The 15,839-nt window shown below is 40.0% G+C and overlaps 1 protein-coding gene and 1 long non-coding RNA gene across 3 annotated transcripts in view; one reads left to right on the top strand and one right to left on the bottom strand.

Moving 5' to 3' along the window:
- CAMK4 (calcium/calmodulin dependent protein kinase IV) overlaps positions 1-11,770 on the bottom strand; it is a 199,043-nt gene extending 187,273 nt beyond the window's left edge. For both annotated transcript variants that reach the window (XM_050328440.1, XM_050328441.1), the window contains exon 1: positions 11,589-11,770. In XM_050328440.1, coding sequence (XP_050184397.1) covers positions 11,589-11,770 — 182 coding nt within the window. The remainder of the gene's footprint in view (positions 1-11,588) is intronic.
- Positions 11,682-14,079, top strand: LOC126646830 (uncharacterized). The gene is made up of 2 exons (XR_007630408.1): positions 11,682-11,828; positions 13,233-14,079. It is a non-coding gene; the product is annotated as an uncharacterized LOC126646830 (long non-coding RNA).
- The last annotated feature ends 1,760 nt before the right edge of the window (positions 14,080-15,839 follow it).

Genomic DNA, 15,839 nt, shown 5'->3' with positions numbered 1-15,839 from the left:
CTATCTGCATACTGAAACATCAAAATTTCTGTCAGCTTTCCGATTCGTGCACCACCTATATTATTTGGCACTTATTGCAATGAGACAGGTATTAAATGACCAGTTTTGCAGCTTCTGAAGTTGTAACCATTAAATACAGTGGAGATTATTTCTTCTTCTTTCCATAAAGGTGATTGAGAGTGCATTCAATGGAAAGCACTTGGAGCTTAAGGGAATGAAGGTGAGAACAGCCCCAGACATCCTAAAGGAACTAGGAGTCACCAAAAGAACACAGAGGAAGAGATTTATCCTTGGTATGGACAATACTGGAATTCTGATTTTTCAGTTTCAATTTGAATAGAATAATGGCATAGAAGGGAACATTTTTATTAGCCATTTGCTTTTACAGATTTTTTTCTCTCTCAAGAAAATTCCTTTAAAGTTGGACAGAAACACACTGCACATTACTTCAGCTTTTTTAGATTTTTTTTCTGACATGCATGTTTGAGTAATACTCCTTTGGTTTGTTATGCATCTTATTTAATACTTTAATTATTGATTTTGGCATAAGCTTTGGAGTATGCTGATTCAGTTTGCTGATGATAAAGCTGTGGAGGCATTGGCAGTACAGCAGAGAGCCATAATATCAGAAAGAAAAAACCTGTACTTACTACATCGGGAGCAGGAGCAAGAGAAAAGGGATAAAATTTGCTTGCATACTGCATGGTCATGCATTACAGACAAATAATAAGAACTCTGCTATAAAACGTCATCAATTGCAAACAGAGAAGGAAAATGGAAAACATAGCCAGTCAGCCACAAACTACTAAGGCAGCAGCTGTGAAAAAGGCAAATGTGATCATGTTCCATTCAATAGTGTTTATTTTCTTATTAGAAAAGCCTGAGATTTTTATAACTGGAGACAATAGGCAAACACAACTTCTGCAACTTCCCTGTGTTTCAGTAGAGAAATAATCATATGAAAGCTGGACTGCTTTCGGTGTAACATGTTACAGCCCAAGCAGAAACCAAACATAGAAGATGAAAACAGTTAAAAGAGGGACCTGACTCAAAACTCTCATAAGGCACCATGATACAAGAGATTAATGCACCTCATTCTTGCAGTCTGGTTACTTTGAGTCAAGAATGTCTTTAATTAACACAAACCATAAAATGTGAGAGAGGTTGTAAATTTCAATTCAAAATTGTTGAAAACCTCCATGCAGTGAAATTGTCCCTTGTCCACATTGTGTCAGTACTTCAATTACTCATTCTAACTCAAAATAAAGACAAATGACAATATATTTTTCCAAGGATGAAAATTCTGGAGTTTCTCAAATCTGACATGAAATTCTTCATGTAAATTTGTTATCTACTGATGTCAACATCTGAATTTTTTACTAAATGAGCAAATGTCAACAAGCAATTCACTACTTATGGCAGCTGATCTGATTGACTACCCTCTCAGTCATGTGATGCTGTGCTGCCTCAATACAAAGAGATAAACCCAAGAAATTTGTAGAACCTTTTTGTTTATGCAGTATTCAGTTCTGCTAAAGTCTGTGGAGCACTCAAGGTCATCTTCATTAATAAAACCACAACTCAGCTGAGTATTTTAAGATGCAGCACCAGTATCTGAAGGCTGTGAACCTGGTAGACATGGATATGCTTTGAAGATCAAAACTGAAAATAAGTAAATATATTGCTGTGTTTACAAACATCTGAATTGCGAAGAAAATATGATTATTTGCAAGAAGGAAAAATTATTACAGGGGAAGGTGGGAGGGGAAAAAATGCAATGACATGACCCTATTTTAGAATAGTATCTATTCCCTAAATTCAAACTAGTGCTTTTTGTCTCACAGTGTCTGGAGACAGGCCAGAGGAGAGATGCATCACATATTTCTAGTGAGGAGGGTTTGAGGAAAAGGACTGCAGAGATGACATCAGTTCTGAGGTAAAGTTGCAGTTCTGGCATCTTACTGTGACATATGGATGCTCACAGTATGCATCAGAACACTGACTATACATTTGTTGAAGGGAATAAAATTTAATGTTTTGTTTCTAAGGTTGTGTGTTATGAATCCTGGACTTGCTTTTACTCCTTATTCCCCCACAAAATGCCATAATAAATAGATACCAAACTGTCACAGTGCAGCATGTTTTGTAATTTCTTTTCTTTTCCTCAGTAGGATTCCCAGTTTCTTCTTTTCTTATATAATTTATGATTCTTGAGCTCTAGCTCATATAATCACACAAATAACAGAAGGCCAACTTATAATCTACAGCATTATGCTGTTCTCAGGTGATTACCTGTGTCACAATTAGCACCCAGTTCCAACCATGAAATGGGTGGTTCACAGTCAAGTAATTTCTTAGCACTTGTTCCCTGAAGATGAAAATCGAAGGAACAAAAGCTGTAGTTGCTACAGATTGAATAGTTGCTTGCAAAGTCGTATATTTGCACGGTCTCCTAGCTTAGAATTGCTTTGCAAGGAGTGCAACAACACCTTGTCACCCTATTCTCAGAGCAGCAGATGCAAATATTTATGGTCTCCAGTTGCCCATGTGTTTTAACTGACAGTAACCTATGACAGCAATGACACAATTTTTCCATTCATTTACAATGTCTCTTGGTATAGGCTTATATCCACCACTAATCCTCTTTCTGTTTCAAACATTATGTAGTCTATGATATTGAGTATGTACAATGTATATGTTGAACAAAAACCCCACACTTAAAAATAGTTTTGCACAGCTCATTCTCAATGATCTTTCGCTTTGCATCATCATAACAGATCTTAAGAAACCCACAAGGAGGGAAAAAAAATTCTCATAAATTAGAGAGAAGTATAGTTTTTAAGATTATTTTTTTTTTAATATCAGAGGTATAGAAATTATAAATACCAGAGAAGACATCAGACAAAACAAGAACAAAAACCAGCATCACCATTTGGAAATAAACAGAATCTGGTTACCCTTTCTCTCTTTTGTATTGTAAAAGAACATTCCTTGTGAAATTACTGACTGTTCAGATAATAAAGGTCTGCTCATTGTGAAAAAAGGAAGCATGGTAAGAATGCCTGAAAAAAAAAGTAAAGAGCAAATAAATATGCAAGTTTCTATTTTAAATTCTGCATCATTGTGAAAGCACAAGGAAGTACATGTTCTTTCTTTTTATGCAATCTTAACTCCTACTAATGGTTCATTCAAATTGTACATATATAGATGAAAATAATATTCAAACCTTTGCAGGCTTTTTCCACACAATGTGCAGTGTCAAAAGACTTTGTTTTCCAAAAACCCAGCCAACCTTCTAGCAGAAGACCACAGAATAATTGTCCGAGTTTACTGCAATAAAGCTGGTGCAATTTGTTTTACTATAAACAAAATTAGCTCTGCGGATGTTTGTTTTTTTTTTTTTTTAATTAATTTCCCTATTGAACTTTTCAGATAATATTCAGGAAGATAAAACTTCTTTGATTTGAGTGACTGAAGAGGACAGTTATCCCTTTCAAGCAAGTGCTTGAACTTACGTAGGTGGGGCACACGCTACTGAAAACTGCTGAGTATTTTTTTCTGCTAACCACTACGCATAATTGGCGGTCTGTTTAAATGTGGCAATTTACTATGTGAGGCAGCATTTAAACTTCTGTTGCTGGTAGAATTCTGCCTGTGAAACTGTGCCCATCACAATCCCTTATACAATACTACATACACTTGGACACACACCGAAAGTGGAATGAATGAACACATAATGCTTCTTATACCACAAGACTTCAGTAAATTTATCTACCCTCCACCCAAAATCATGTTATTACACAATCACACTTATGGAAATGCTTTCAACTGCACCTGAAAATACTTTTTCAGTTTTAGACGTACTCTCTGGACTTTGATGATCCTTGTGGGTCCCCTCCAATTCAAGATATTACATGATTCTCTCTCTCACATTCTAAAATAATGACTTTGTTATATCTAACCTCTTGAAGAATAGTGCAATGTTTTCTAAGCATGGCAATTCTCTTATTAACACAAATTATACCATTTCTTTCCACTTCTAAAACCCATCTGTGTAAAAAACTTTTTCAGCACTCTTTAGAGTACTTAATTCAAGAGCTATTAATTTTCTCCATTAGAAATACACATTTTAAAATTAAAAAATATTATCAAAATCAGTAACACACATGTATATGGGCTGACAGACAAAGGAAAGAAATAAAGGAAAAAATACAGATATAACCATTCTCTAATATAATTTTAATTACTAATAACTCTTTTTTAAGAATGAGAAAGCTGTTAGTATTACAAAGGATGATCACCTATTCATTCCAGACATCTAAAACTGCCCCAGGACTCCCTTTATAGAAAAAAGAAGGTAGCAGTTCAATTTATTGACATAACAATGAAATGAGTATACAAACCAGAAAAAGTACAGAGATAATGCAATGCTCTGCAATGACTAACCACTCTTTCAGTGCCCACCCTGAGTACTGAATTTTGATTTATGTTATAGATACTCCCTTTGGCTTCTGACTTAATTAAAACTTGAACAGACAGATATTGACCTCTACATTATACTGATTGCATATCACAAGCATCCTATTAATCAACTTACAAAATAGCTACAGTTACATTTAAATACAGCAGCACTAGGACACATAATCAAGGCATGCACTGGCAAGTAATTCAGTGCAGTAAGAGCACAGCAGTGTTACAGAGAGTGGCAGTGTACTGGTATCAACACACAAAATTTCTGGGCATTTTGCATCAGATGAGTACTGATCTGGTGCCATAAACTGGCAGGTCATGAAAGGTTACATTGGATCAAATGTTCCTGAACAGTATCTTCTAGTTCAGCTACATTCAGTCTGATCTGTGAGATCCAAGAACAGACCTGATGCAATGCAAAGCACAGCAAAAGTCGATAATTGGGTCATTTGTCTCACAGAAGTCACTCCCAATGCAAGTTAAAACTTCAGTGTAGATAACACCCCCAAACTGCCTTTTAAAAACATGAATGGTACAATACAAATAAAAACTCGGTGCTTCTGGATTTGGAAATATGCAAATACATATCAGTATCAGTACTTTATTAAAGTTTGTATTTAGAAGAAAAGTTTGTTTCAAACTATATTTTACATAAAAAATTATTGTTTAGATCACAGAATATCTTGAGTTTTAAGGGACCCATAAGTATCATTGAGTCCGAGTCCCTACTCCATGCAGGGATGTCTAACATTAAATCATATAAGTACAGATGCTCTTTGAACTCTGACAGGTTTGGTGCTGGGAGCCTGTTCAAGTGACTGACCACTCTCTCAGTGGAGAACCTTTTCCTAATGTCCAGCCTGAACTTCCCCTGGCATAGCTTCATTCCCTTTCCTCATGTCCTGTCACTGCTCACCAGAGAGAGGAGATGAGCACCTCCCTAGACACTGCCCCCCTCTGACGAAGCTGTAGACAGCAATGGGGTCACCCTCATCCTTCTTCAAGGTAAAGAAACTCAGTGACCTTGTAAGTCTTGTCCTTGAGATATTTCACCATCTTGGTTTCTCTTCTCTGACACACTTGCACAGTTTCATGTTCTACTTTTATTGAGACTCACAAAGCTGCACACAGTACATGAGGTGGGACCACACTGTTATTACTGATTGTACTAAAAAACAAGTGATCTGTGTATTTACAGAGGTAGCAAAGAAGTTTGCTCCACAGAAACAAGTATTAATATATATCTGAAAGAAGGCACTTACAACAGTGTTGGCTTCTCTGACATGACTGTCCACGAGAATTGTAATCCAATCACTTTGTCCACAGCTGACTGAATCAACAAACTCATTTTCTATCATGATGGAGAAAATGCCTCAGTTACAGTATTAACAGGAATCAAATATACCTATAAAACATTGCACATTTTACCATCTGTTTTGAGACCTAGTGAAGCAGGCATTGAGGTTGCACTTCAATGCAAAAGTCCTGGCTGCAGCAGAACAAGGGTTTTGCCACAAATCCCGAATGTAAAGGGGTTTAAACAATTGTCTGTAAAACTTAAAACTTATTTACCAAAAATAATGGAATGTCAGCTGTGCCATCAAATGCTCAAAAAAACTTTCCACTCTTCTATCTAAAATGCATGCAGAGAGAGATAATGTTTAGACAAGTAACTTAGTGCCTAAGACAAGCATTTGGACAACAGAGTCAATAAAAATCTCCCATGGTAAGGTTCAAAAAATCTAATACCCCATTTCCTCTCCATGATTAGAGACCCTCCTTTGAAATGGTATGTCTACTCTCAAATGGTTTTTTATTTACAGAATGGTAGAGTAAATTTTATTTTCTTGGTTTTTTGAACACAGCTTTTTTAATTCTAAGTCAACCAGTTGCTGAAATAAACCAGACAAAACTGGAAAAAAAAAAAAAAACACCCCCTGCACTGACTAAAGAACTTTAATTGTCAAAACCTGGGCTATTCATTGCAAGTTCTCATTTCTGGTACCTAGGTCAAGAATTTCATCCAGAACACTGGGTTAAGAAGCTATAGAGCTTCCACAGAAAGTATTGACTGCTTGATACTAATTCTCTTTTATGACTCTCTGTAGATCAACATGCATTTTGATAGGGACTGACTTCCCCCCTTCTTTGAGTAGTGCCTTGGTTAACAAAAATCTGACACCCTCTTTCTAGCCAATTTAACACTAATTTGTCTTTTCCACAACAACATTGCCTCAATAAAACGAGTAAAGCACAGGTTCACCATAGAAGAGTCTGCAGTAAACACTTAGGACATTTTTCAAGGGGAAATATAAGGTGGACAGAATCCCTTCAAGATGAAAAGGAAGCGAAAATCTTCAAGTAGGCTATGCCAGCTGGTGCTATGCGTGAAGGTCACCATTCTCCATATCCACCTGACACCTTTACCAGCACCAAAAGGCTCTTTCTGTCTCCTATCTTCCTACCTCAAAGTAAGGTCCAACATACCCACCACAACACTCCCAAATGAGACCTCAAACCCACCTCTCCAACAACCTTCCCTATGGGCAGGAACTGCCTGAATGAAAATGCTTGCTGCTTCCCTGGAAGTGTGAAAGTAACAAGCAAGTTGCAGTTCCTGGTAGACTGTGATCTGGAGGACAGGAAAATCCACAAAGGTAGTTTCTGCTCAAAGATAATTCTCATCCTGATCCAGCTAAGCACTAGCACTGTGTAGAGTCAGTTGCATGCTTGCATCACTTCAGAAAGTCCAGTGCAAGAAGTCACAAGCAAGTAAGCAACAGTGCTATTGAAGGCAGGACAGACCTACTTTAAATGCACCCCAAAGCAATACGAGCAAGCGATTTTCAAAGTAAACATAGCAAACATTTGTAAAACAAATGACTCTTGAGATGAACAGAAAAAGGAACCTTTCTTTTTTTTTTAATGAAGGAATGGAGGGGGAAAGAATTGGCATATTTTCAATGCAAAAACTCTTTGAACTTCAAAGTATTAAGTGCAAACCCTATCCATTTCTATAATGTTTTTATCAGCTTAACAACCAGGTTTTAGATTTGCTAGCTTAAATCAGCTAACAAAGAAGTTAGCTGACTTCATCTACTACTGCCATAACAAAAGTAGATGCCAGGATGACAGATCTGATAAACAGGATTAGCAGAGTAAGATGTCACTCCACACACAGAAATCTTGAGTTCATACTACACACTGAATTTAAACTCTCTCTATGTTAAAAACTCAAGGACATAAACCACCTATGATTCAGTTCACACTGTCAGTTCAAGGTAAGTTGCTAAGTTCGGAGAGCTTTCAGGTCTTCAACAAGGATCACACAGCTGAAACACTGCCCATGCAGGAAAAGGTAACCTTGGAAGATTTACAGTTCTTACAAGAAGAAAAATGCCTGCAACTTGCAAAAACTTCGTGGTTTGTTTCATTTTTTTTGGTTTTTAATTGTTATTAGTTTAACTTTTGATATTGAAAGAAAACCATAAGAATTTGATTGGAAATACTTTTATCTGCCTTTGGCCATGTACTAGATCTGCAATACTCAAATACTTATGTAGTTAGTTAGGCAAAGAGAGTGCATGTTAAAAAAAATTCCAAACCCAGACCCAAAATACCAACAAGAAATTCCCTTTTTTTTTTTGTCATATTGCTGAGTATCAAAAAAAATCATTACTGAATTTCCTCTTCACTCAAATACCATATTTAGACTAACTTTGAATTCAGAAATGCTGAACCAAAAGATACAGCATGGGTAACACAAGACTAGCAAAAGGGTTTAGTTTTTAAATAAAATGCAAGTTTAGAACATGAAATGTTTAAAATCCTTTTCGAAGAAAGTGTGGAAAATAAGCTTGTAGATGCAATACATACAGAACAAAATTTCAAACTCTACAGTAGGCCAATATTGCAACTTGTAAAGCAAAGACTATTTGTAAAACAAAACACAAAATTTCACCTTTACAGCATTTTGAACTCCAGTTATACACAGAAATCCTTGTAAGAAATAGACTAAAATGAAGGTGAACTAGCCTGGCATTAGTAGAACCTGAAAACAGAATAAGAATGAGAATAAAAGCTGGTCTAGCCCAGACTACTTTCTCTGACAGTGGCCAAACACAGATACCTCAAGAAGAATGTGAAGATAGGGCAAACTGCTGTCATCACTGTCAAAGAATACCATCATAACACTCAACAACTTACAGTACAGTCATATCTTCATGTTTGGTCAATCTTATTGGATTACCTGCATGTAAAATTGCCTAGTTGCCCATTAAGTCCACGTAAGGTTTTAGCATCCGTAGTATCCGATGGCTGGGACTTCCACCCCTTAACGACACACTGTGCTGACACGACCTTACTTGCTGTCAATCATTTTTTACTTGATAACCCATTTTTTATCAGACACCCCACAGAGCTTGCATAAAAAAAAAAAATAAAACAAGTGATCAAGCTCTTTTAACGAGGAGTTCCATCCATGCCACACCTGTCTCCAGATATCTCTGTCTTAACCTCACAATACAATTTACTAATGAGAGAAAATAACCAAATGGTTTCTCCTCTATTAACATTTTTATTTATCTAAATTGAATTTCATCCACCATTTAAGTACCCTAACAGTCCAATAAGGTCTTTCTGCAAATCTTCGTAGGCAATGCTGTCTTTTAAACCCTTGACAGTGTGCAAAGACCAGCAAATATCACTGTTCAACCCCTTCATTTATGGAGTATGTTGAGCAGCACAGACACCTGAAGTGATTCCTGTGAAACTTCACTACTTAAAGACAACTGTTTACTCCTATCCAAGCTTTCAGGCATTTATTATTTTTCCTTGCAGAATCTTCCCTCTTGACTTCCACTGCTCCTTAGCTGGTCATGCAAGCAAGAATTACTGAATACTATGGTTTAGGGATCTGCCAGGTACACTTTGCTCAAAGGGCCCTCCTTCCAAAGGGGAATTCCTGTACTTGGCCACTGGTGTCCAAATGCAGGCCTTTTCAGTGTGACAAAAGACATCTTCCAACCTCTGTATTTGTTAAAAATATTGTAGGACAGTGTTTCCTGTTGGTTATTTTAGTATATTATTTTCATTTACTGCACCTAAAGGGATCACATACCCATAATTTCAGCCTCACCTGATATACTTTCACCACTACTAGTCTAAACAAGGAATATTTTGTTTGTATATACAGTCAAAATCCTCTCCAAAACTAGAAGATTTGAGACAGGGTTACCAAGAGAAAACAATACACTTTAATATTATACTTAGGAACCAAAAGGGATTGTTGAGTCTCCCTTATAGATTTGCCAAGGTACACCTGTCAGAGGGGGTTTTAGATAATCATCAGCACTCTGGATGCTGGCTCTGAAAAGATCTCAAAGCCAGCCTTGGGACCTAAAGACCGAGAGCTCACTGTTAAACCTGTTAAAGCAATTTTCTCTCAGAGCAGGTACCCCTCCCAGGTTCTTCTCTCTCCCTTCCCTACTTCTTAATCTTTGATTAAGGTGACTGTTATCTCTTGTATTCTCTCCGCTTTTGTTCTAAATCTTATTTCCTAGTTCTATCCAGCAGCAGTGCAGACCTAGTGGCTCACATCTCTGCACCACATCTTGGGTGTGGTTATCTTCCACATTCAAACCTTTTGTTAAGTGTTTCAGCATCTACTGTCTTACTTTGCAAGGTAGAAAAATCCACTGCACCTCAGCCTTACTGTAATACTTTTCCAAACATTAATTCTTCCTTCCTCAGACTTAAGAGTTCACATTTTAAAACCCCTTCCAGGATGTATCACCAATACAGACTACCCTTAGCCAAAGCTCACAGTCACTATCACATATGGTGAGAGGATTCTAGACAGACTACACAGAACAGTACTAATCCAGGTGACAGAGTGCTATCAACTGCTGTAATTCAGTAACATACTTTTGTTGGTTTGGGTTTTCTTTTTTATCAGTTCTGGACACAAAACTGAGTGCTGGCTTTAGATTTCCTGCTTTACATTTTAATGTTTCTGCATAGGTGTACAGTGAAGCCAAGTATAAAGGTGTTAAGCATACATAAAACGATACCTATTTAAATCTGGCTGAGAATAGAGGCAATAGTAGCAAAAAAGTAGCAGCAGGTGCTTAAGCCCTGGCCAGCAAGCCAAGAATGATACTGTATTATATTTCTATCACCTTTCCTACCCCTATCAGATGCAGTACAGCAAGCACAGATATGCTTTGTAGCAATAACTTTCATTGTATACCCCTTCTGAAAAAAATATTGTACCAAGGCAACCATGTTATTATCTGCAAGTTTTCCACAGTAATTCAGGATCTTAATGCTGAATTGGCAAATTTAACAATTGCTATTTGCTACCTACTGACTTGGAGATTTAAGTCAAGTACTGTGAACCCTTAAAAAAATAGCTGTAGTTTTCCCTTTTCTCACATTGTTTTCTATCCAGAAATTCAACATTAGCCACCAATTGCATTAAGAGAGCCAAAACTGCACACTAAATACAGCATTTTACACCAGACTCCAGTTTTTTAAAAAAACATGAAGATCTGGGACCTTTAAGTTGCTGGGCAGGACCATCACCAGAGGAGTAGTGTAAAATTAATGAATGAAGATGCACCATGCTCCAAAGGGAGGGCTCTGCTGGCAGAGGCCTATCGAGGGACTCCCGTTTTGGGTGGGAGTTTTCTTAGCGCAGGGTCTACCGGTGCCAATAATGGCGATAGAACGACAGAAGGTTTGGGATGCCGTGAATAAGGTGGTGTTTCGGTGATCTCCAAGTGATGCCCACTCTCCATCCCACACCACGCGGGGGCTGGACGCTGCCAGCCCACAGAGGTACCCTGACTGACGTAAAGCTCCCCACTCGGGCCAGCGTCCACTCAGACGGACCCACGCCTTGTGCTATAAATCACTCCCTCCTTCAGGGAATTTGCACGGTTTGTCTCCCGAGGGTGGGAGGAGGGCTGAAATTTTCCTTGGAAAGCCCACACGCCGCGAAATCCCGCTCGCTCCTGCGCTACCGCTCACGCAAAGCAAAGTTTTGCCGCTCTCGCCATAGCGACAGAGAGCGAGACCCACCCCCGTCATCCCCGCTCCCCCCGGCGACGCCTCACCGTCCCAGCTCGGACTCCAGCTCGAAATAGTGAGCCAGGGTGTCCTTGTTGGAGCCATCGATCCAGTACTCGGGTGCGGCGGAGCCGGGGCGGCCGGCTGCCGAGGAGCCGGAGGAGGAGGACGAGGAAGACGAGGAGGACGAGGAGGATGAGGATGAGGAGGGCATGGTGACTTTCAGCATGCCGGGACGCCTGCCGGGGGCTATCCCCTCCTCTGCGCCGGCTGCGGAGCGCGGAGCGGTGAGTCGACGGCGACAACACCTCACCTACCTCCCTCTTTCTCTCCTTCCTTACTTATTTCCTTCCTTCCCTCCCTCTCTCCCTCCCTCTTCTCTCCTCCTCTCCCTCCTCCCAGCGGTTCTTCAGCCCGGTGGGGCGGCGAGGCGGGGCCGGGGCGGGGCTGGGGCCGCCCCGAGTGGGGGTCGCACCGCCCCCAGATCCTTCCCGTCCCCTCCGAGCCCCGGGCGTTCCCTTCCCGCAGGGAGAGACCCTCGGGGCCGGCCCAGGTAGGTAGGAACCCCACGAGTTCCCGGCACAGGCAGCGGGAGCTCCCTGAGTCCCTGGAGCAGCAGGACCCAGCTCCGCGGGGGACAACTACAGGGATGTAGAAACCGCATCCCGATCCGGAGGGAAGGGATGCTCAGCCCGCAGAGAGGCGGCCCGCCATGCCGCAACATCCCCGGCAGCTCCCGAATTGCCGGAGTTCAGGAATTCTCTCTCTCTCTCCGTGAATTTGAGGAGGAGGGTGTGGGGGGTAGAGAATGAACAAGACAAACCAACGGTGGGAAAGAGGCTGACAAAAGCTCGAACATGACTGCAAAAATAATAATAAGACCACCAACAGATAGCTTCCCTTCCCAACCGGAGAACTAAAAGAAGCCATAGAGAAATAAGATTGCTGTTCTGCAATGCCGCTCTTAACAGGTTATGAAATCTGCAGGTCATGGAATGCATTCGGTTTACACTAATGCAGGCTACACCCCCGACTGCAAAATCCTTCACCAGAAGTGACTATAGAAGGGCCGTTTCTGTTGGTGTAGTGGCGAAATAAAACAGCAGCAGTTGTATGTGCCTCGCATGCATAGTGTGCCAGATCAATCCCACTCACATCCTCTCCGTGCTGTTACACCCACTCATACTGCCATGCCAGCACAAGCAGGAGGTAAAATGGACAATGTGTAAGCCTGTGCAGCAGAAGGGACGGAAGTATTGTCGTCTAATTTTCAACCACATTTCACTATCCTGTTTTTAAACATGGTATTTCTTGCTCAAATAAAGCACAGAATCCTCTTCAGTGTTTGTCCTAATACAGATGTATTAATGTTTTCCAAGATGTTTTGTTTCCCTCCATAAACAAGTCTGTCTCTTACTGTTTCTTAACTTATTTGGCAGATGGGCCAATTAATCTTAATTCTGAACATGGTAACTTCTCAAAGACCTTGAAAAAGAAATGCTTCTCTCTGTTTAACTAGATAATATAAGAACTATCTGCTGAACTGGTCTTTGTTAATGGTAGGAAAGGATAAAAGAGATAAATGAGAGAGATAAAAGAGAGATAAAACCCTTTCCTCTGAAGTTTACTTATTGCCATTATAAAATTAAAATGTAGATACCCATCATGATTTGAGATTTTATCATTTTCAGATTTGAAAGGCGGGAAAAAGCAACCCAAAGTCCTGATTTGCAAATGAAGTTCCATCCAATCCAGTTTGACAGAAATGGCAAACTTCTTTTGGGATGAACTTTTTGCCTGGAGCACCTATGGTTACAGGGCTGAGATCAGAACCAGAGCAGCATCTCCTGGGAGAAGAAATGGTGATGGATTAAAAAAAATCACACGCACCACACACTCGTGAATCAGCATACTTAGAAGACCATGTATTCCACATGATATTTTTGTTTAGTTAAATGCCTCACATATTCTGTAAGCTAAATGGCATGTATATTTCTGTTGTGGTGGGTTTTTGTAAAAATTGTGTTAGTAAGATTATGTTTAACCATGTATGTGCAATCAGATTTGCATCTCAGATGATCTAGGTATTGTTACCATGAGCCTTTAGGTATTCCTTGCTAAAAGACACTAAGGGTTTTTGTTGTGGTGTGGGTTTTTTTTGGTTTTTGTTTTTTTTTTTTAACTGGACTATCTGTGTGAAAGGCATTTACTTTCCTTAAAACTGACTCAAAGTGAGCTGCATTGCACCATCCTACCAACGTAGTACTTGAAAATTGACTGGACCTTATTCTTCAGAAGATCCATTTCCTTCAAAAATTGAAAGAACAATGTCCAAATATATCCATACGGAATTAAAGAAAGTCTTCAGGTTGCACAATGCATCCAATCAACATAGAAATGCCTCTCAGTCTCCAGGAAACTAAAGGCAGCATTTCACTTCCACAGTGGTCCACTCAGATCTGGGTGAAGGTTTACATTGTCATTATTGGACATGAAACTAAAACACTAATAAAGCTTAATTTTTATATTTGTGGCACACTATGTATGAAATTTTATTATGGAGCTACAAATATCATAATTTTCCTGCCAAAAGAAACAGGTTAAAAACTCAAAACAAGCAAACAAAAAAAAAAGGCAGGTCAAGGAGGAACTAGTTTATCATCATCATCATGGCTAAGCTTCGCAAACGAAGAATTGAGAAGGGCTCCACCCACGCTTGCTGCAAGTGCGGGAGGCAGTTTATATGAACAAAATGCACATGCAAGAGATACCCAGCCTCCTGCCTCTCCTCTGTCACCCAAAATTTTAAAGCTCAAAGTGGGAAATTAATCTGGTGTCTTGCTGGAGATGTGGGATCAGTAATCTTTATTCCCTACTAGTTGCTGAAGTCCTGTTTTGTGAATCCTCTGTATAGACCTCACTGTATCAGACAAAAGCAGTCCATACTTTATAGGGTTATATTAAAAAGTAAGTACAGCACAGTAAGTACAGTACTTTTCAAACTTGACTTCTGTAATTTGCATACAATTCTAGTAGCTAGACTTTGGGTAGAAACTCAAGAACATGAAAATTCTGTTCAAAATTCTGAATAAGTAGTTTTCAGCTAATGGACATCATTTGACATAGCATTGTGTTAGTCCCTTGCAAGCTTAGGCTAATATCTCTGCCTGAAAAAAAGTGCAGCATCTGCTTATTGAAGTTACAATATGTCCACACCTATAGTAGAAAAGATAGTCATCATGGCCAGGCTTTGCAAATGAAGATCCGAGAAGGGCTCTACTCACACTTGCTACAAACGCGCCGAAGGCTAAAAAGGCCAATGCGAGATAGACAAGTCCGGTTGCAGAAGGCACAACAGAAAGACTCCCCAGGTGACATTAACGAGACGCGATTCTTTCTGCGTTGTCTTTTCTCCTCGAGAGTGATCCTGCGTGTGTTCTCAAAAGAAGCAGTAGCATTACAGATGGTGTGTCTCCAGGCCTCCCGATTGGAGGCCAGGGTAGACCAATGGTGATGATCAATATGGCCAAGAGTGAGGGATTGTTTCAGGCAGTCCTTGTATCTCCTCTTGGGGGCTCCTCTCTTGTGGTAGCCAGTGGCAAGTTCCCCATAGAGTACAATCTTAGGGAGGCGGTAGTCCTGCATCCTGGAGACGTGCCCTGCCCAGCGCAGCTGTGTTCTCAGCAGCATGGCCTCAATGCTCGTGACTGCTGCCTGTTCAAGGACAGACGTGTTGGTCACATAGTCAGTCCAGTGGGTGTTTAGGATTGTATGGAGGCAGTGCTGATGGAAGCGTTCTAAGAGACGCAAGTGGTGCCGGTAAATGACCCATGATTCAGATCCATATAAAAGAGTAGACAGTACAATGGCTCTGTAAATGCTGATCTTTGTACTTTTCTTCAGGTGTTTGTTTTGCCACACTCTTTTATGGAGTTTGCTGAAAGCTCTGTATGCCTTTGCTAACCTGTTGTCTATTTCTGCATCAATCTTACCGTCTGAGGAGATGATGCTACCCAGGTAATTAAACTGCTGGACTGATTTGAGTTTTGTTTCACCAATGGTGATATGGGGATGATGGGAGACTTCCTGAGGTGCAGGTTGGTATAAAACTTCTGTTTTCTTCAAGCTGACTTCCAGTCCAAAAAGCTCAGCAGCCTCTGCAAAGCAGGATGTTAGACACTGCAGAGCTACTTCTGTATGGGCAACGAGGGCAGCTTCATCAGTGTAAAGCAGCTCACAGACAAGATAATTTAAGGTCTTAGTGTGAACCTTCAGTCGCCTTAGGTTGAACAGGCTCC

This window comes from Myiozetetes cayanensis, unplaced genomic scaffold (assembly GCF_022539395.1).
Source record: "Myiozetetes cayanensis isolate MyiCay16 unplaced genomic scaffold, myiCay2020 scf4, whole genome shotgun sequence".
Taxonomy (NCBI): domain Eukaryota; kingdom Metazoa; phylum Chordata; class Aves; order Passeriformes; family Tyrannidae; genus Myiozetetes; species Myiozetetes cayanensis.
This window is presented reverse-complemented; position numbering and strand designations above follow the sequence as displayed.